Here is a 5008-nt window from a genome sequence, read left to right as displayed (position 1 = left end):
AGAAAACCAAACACCGCATGTTCTCACTCATAGGTGGGAACTGAACAATGAGATCACTTGGACTCGGGAAGGGGAACATCACACACCGGGGCCTATGACGGGGAGTGGGGAGGGGGGAGGGATTGCATTGGGAGTTATACCCGATGTAAATGACGAGTTGATGGGTGCTGACGAGTTGATGGGTGCAGCACACCAACATGGCACAAGTATACATATGTAACAAACCTGCACGTTATGCACATGTACCCTAGAACTTAAAGTATAATAAAAAAAAAAAAAAAAAGAAAAAAAAAGAAAACAAGGAAATACAAATTCAAACCTCAATGAGACAGCCTTTTATCATTAGTCTGAACATACCAGGAACTGGTTAGAATGTGGATGAGCAGGAACACTACTACTCTTGTACCACAAAAGTATAAAATGATACAACCACTACTTTGAAAAATATTTTGGTACAATCATGTAAAGTTAAACATTTACATATTCTCATGAGTCAAAATTATCCTACTGTAGGTAAATATTCTAGGGAAACCTTTATGTATACATACCCTCTATATGCCTGTCATCCTCAAATTTATTTCCAGTCAAGACCTCTTCCCCGAATTCCAAGCTTATATCACAACTACCTGCTTGACATCTCTTCTAAAAACTCTTAAGAGTCCTGAACTCTTGATTTCCCCTTAAATCTCCTTCAGTCAGTCTTCCACATCTAGTCAATGACCATTTCATCCTTCTAATTTGCTCAGTCTAAAACCTTAATACCATCTTTGAATCCTCGATTTCTCTGAAATTCCACATCTAATTTGTCAGGCAATTGAAGCAGCTCTGATTTCAAAATATACCCAGGGGAAAAAATATTTAGAATCAGATCAATTCTCACCACTTTCATTGTAACCACCCTGGCCCAGGTCATGATGAAAGCCCATCATTTCTTTCCCGGATTTGTTTAGTAGCTTCCTAATTATTCTACGTACCTCTCTAGTTATATTCTCAGTAAAGCAGCTAACTACTTTAAAAAATTAAGTCTGATCACATCATTCTTCTATTCAACCCATCCAATGGCTCCTCATTTCACTAAGTATAAAACCAAAGTCCTCATACTGGCCAACAAAGGCACTGATCTGGTCTTTCCTCTTCATCATACTTTCCTAGGACCTCTTCTACAATCCTCTCCCTTTGTTTGCTTAATTTCAGCCACAATGGCCTTCTTGTTATTCTTAAAAAGCACACTTGATACACGTCTGCCTTGGAGCTTGTGTATTCTCTCTGTGCTTGGTTGTTCTCTCTGGGGTTCCTTTTGCCCAAGGATGCTAAATTTCCTCACATCCTTCAAGTCTTTGCTAAAAGGTCAATTTCTCAATAAAGCCAACCCTGACTATCCTGTATAAAAAATCACTACACAGTAGAAAAATAGGCAAGAGACACAATCAATTGATCAAAGGGAAAAAAATATGAAAAGATATTCAACCTCATTCAAAATGAGAACTGCAAATTAAAACTATAGTGATATACAATTTCTCACTTATCAAACTGGAAAAACTGATTTACAATGAGTGTAAGTTGAGGAGTAACATTCAAGTATCTCCTCCCCAAATACTTACTAATTATCATACAAAGGGAAAAACATTAAATTCAGAGTGAAGAAACCTGGCAGGCACCACTTTAACCAAATGATCAAGGTAAACATAACCAGTAGGAGAAAATCATCAAGTGACTCTTGATAAGAAGTACTGAAAAAGGACTTAACATAACATTCATGGCAGAGGGTCGAGCCTCCCTATTAAAAACCCAAAACCTGAAATATTCCAAAATTCAAAACTTTTTGATAAAGCACCAACATGGCACCACAAGTGGGAAATTCCACACCTGACCTCATGTGATGGGGTCACAGTCGAAAGTTTGTTTCATGCACAGAATCATTAAAAATATTGTATAAAAGTTACCTTTAGGCCGGACGGGGTGGCTCATGCCTGTAATCCTAACACTTTGGGAGGCCAACGTGGGAGGATCACCTGAGCTCAGTTCAAGACCAGCCTGGGCAACATGGTGAAACCCTATCTCTACTAAAATACAAAAAATTAGCCGGGCATGGTGGCATGAGCCTGTAGTCCCAGCTATTCTGGAGGCAGAATTGCTTGAACCAGGGAGGCAGAGGTTGCAGTGAGCAGAGACTGTGCCCTGCACTCCAGCCTGGGCAACAGAGCAAGACTCCATCACCAAAAATAAAAAAAGTTACCTTGAGGCTATGTGTATAAGATGTACACAAAACATAAATAAATGCTCTGTTCAGACTTGGGTCCAATCATCAAGATACCTCATTATCTATCACAAATATTCCAAAATCTGAAATCCAAAAAGAATTCTGGTCCGGCCGGGTGTTGTGGCTCATGCCTGTAATCCCAGCACTTTGGGAGGCTGAGGCGGGTGGATCATGAGGTTAGGAGTTTGAGACCGGCCTGGCCGATATGGTGAAATCCTGTCTCTACTAAAAATACAAAAATTAGCTGGGTGCCTGTAATCCTAGCTATTTGGGAGGCTGAGGCAGAAGAATTGCTTGAACCTGCGAGGCAGAGGTTGCAGTGAGCTGAGATCGTGCCACTGCACTTCAGCCTGGGTAACAGAGCAAATCTCCATCTCGGAGAAAAAAAAATCAAAAAAGACTTCTGGTCCCAAGCATTTCAGGCAAGGGACACTCAACCTGTATTTCTGTCAAAACTACATAAACTGAATATAATCAGAAGAAATCCCAGGCAAACTCATATTAAGGTACATTCTACAGAATATCTGGTCTGTACTACTCAAAAAATCTCAATGTCACAAAAAGCAAACGACTGAGGAACTGTTCTAAATTTAAGGAAATTAAAGGTAATTACAATGGAATGTATGACCTGGGACTTTTCTTTTGCTAGAAAGGACATTATTGGAACAGCTAGTGACATATGAGTAAGATCTATAGAACAGATAATAATGTATACCAGTGTTAACTGTCTGATTTTGCTAACTGTGCTAATAAAAAACAAAATGAGATATGTATAGGAATAAAGGGGCACCATGTCTGCCACCTACTCTCATTTAAGAGGGAATATTTAGGAAGTCTGGGTGAAGGGTATGTACAAATTCCTACTTTTCTATGAAGTCTGAAATATCAAAATAAATTAAAATGCATATACCTTACTTACATAAAATTGCAAACTCTTTCCACTCCAGGTAGTCCTGAATCTCCTTTATCCTGTTTTCCTTTAGTAACCTATCATCGGCTAACATATGTCTAACTTATTTATTTCATTATGTTGACTGTTCGTCTCCCTTCCTAGAATGTAAGCTCTGGGTGGGTAGAAGTTGTGTGTGTGTAAGTATTCTGTGTACTGATGGATCTCAAATCCCTAAAACGGATCCCAATACAGTGCAAGTGAATCCATAAACATTTGCTGAAGGAAGGACAGAAATCAGTGAATGACTGTACCAGGAGATATGTGAAAGAACGTTGATAGCAGCACTGTTGCAAAGCAAACAGACATTCCAAACCAAGTTTCCTTTACGAAACTTTTAAAAAAATAGTTTTAAAATCTTGCTTCTTTTACTGCACTGTTGCAAACTATCTAAGGAGAATGTGCAAAGTTAAAGATTATCTTGAAACTAAGATTTATGAAAATACAAAAAATAGCATCAAATGTTATTCTTAGGTATCAAAATGTCTAACAAATACTACAAAAGTCTATGGTACGAGGAATTCTTTTAAAACTACCAGGCCAGGCGCAGTGGCTGACGCCTGTAATCCCAGCACTTTTGGAGGCCAAGATGGGTGGATCACCTGTGGTCAGGAGTTCGAGACCAGCCTGGCCAACATGGTGAAACCCCATCTGTACTAAAAATACAAAAATTAGCCAGGCGTGGTGGCAGGTGCCTGTAATCCCATCTACTCAGGAGGTTAAGGCAGAGGGTGCAGTGAGCCGAGATCACACCACTGCCCTGTCTCAACAAAATAAAAAACAAAAACAAAAAAACCCATCCAAAATACTAGTCAGGGATTATATAACAAATGTGAAAGTTTACCTAGACATAAAATAGATTACTAGAAAGTAAATATTTACTTAATTTGTCTATAGCATTATTGGGAAATCAATTATGAAATAATCTACACCAAATAATAAGATAATATGCCAGCATTTTAGCTGAACCAGTCCATTATACAACTTCGCCAGCCAGCACTTTAAATATCAATATAAAAATATATAATTTATCAATTATGTGTGATCATTCAAACTAATTTAAGACTTCTAACATTACCTCTTCATCATTAGGGTCTACCGTGGTTTCATCATACACTCGCTGGTTGTCAATGGTCTTGGGTACAGGCTTTGGTGGAGCCTAAGTAAAAGAGAAAGGATTACATTTTAGAAGGATTTTACATTAATTATATTATGGTTGGGGAAAAACAACAGAAAGCTACAAATAATCCCAAACTCAATCTGTTCCTCAGATCAATTCACTTCTACTGCTACATCAATCCTAATAACAATATTGAATAAGAGTTTTTTTGTTTTTTTTTTTAACAATCCGGGCAGAGCCACACACATACTAGAAAAATGGCCAACACTGAATGAAATGGCTTAAAACTGTGCAGAAAGAACAAGGAGAAGAAATAGGGATCGAGATAATTATCTACTAGGGGAAAACATATCAAACAGGAGAAAAATAAAAGAAAAAAATAGGCCGGGCGCAGTGGCTCACACCTGTAATCCCAGCACTCTGGGAGGCTGAGGCGGGCGGATCACCAGGTCAGGAGACTGAGACCATCCTGGCTAACACGGTGAAACCCCGTCTCTACTAAAAAATACAAAAAATTAGCCGGGCGTAGTGGTGGGCCCCTGTAGTCCCAGCTACTCGAGAGGCTGAGGCAGGAGGATGGTATGAACCCGGGAGACGGAGCTTGCAGTGAGCCGAGATCGTGCCACTGCACTCCAGCACTCCAGCCTGGGCGACAGGGCAAGACTCCACCTCAAACAAA

The 5008-nt window shown here is 39.4% G+C and overlaps 1 protein-coding gene across 1 annotated transcript in view; it reads right to left on the bottom strand.

Moving 5' to 3' along the window:
* RPF1 (ribosome production factor 1 homolog) overlaps positions 1-5008 on the bottom strand; it is a 22229-nt gene that overhangs the window by 13371 nt on the left and 3850 nt on the right. Inside the window, exon 3 of the mRNA XM_017869124.1 lies at positions 4288-4368. Coding sequence (XP_017724613.1) covers positions 4288-4368 — 81 coding nt within the window. The remainder of the gene's footprint in view (positions 1-4287; positions 4369-5008) is intronic.

Source organism: Rhinopithecus bieti, unplaced genomic scaffold (genome assembly GCF_001698545.2).
Source record: "Rhinopithecus bieti isolate Rb0 unplaced genomic scaffold, ASM169854v2 scaffold_4600, whole genome shotgun sequence".
Lineage (NCBI taxonomy): Eukaryota > Metazoa > Chordata > Mammalia > Primates > Cercopithecidae > Rhinopithecus > Rhinopithecus bieti.
Note: the sequence above shows the minus strand (reverse complement) of the source record. Positions and strands in the feature narration are given on the sequence as shown.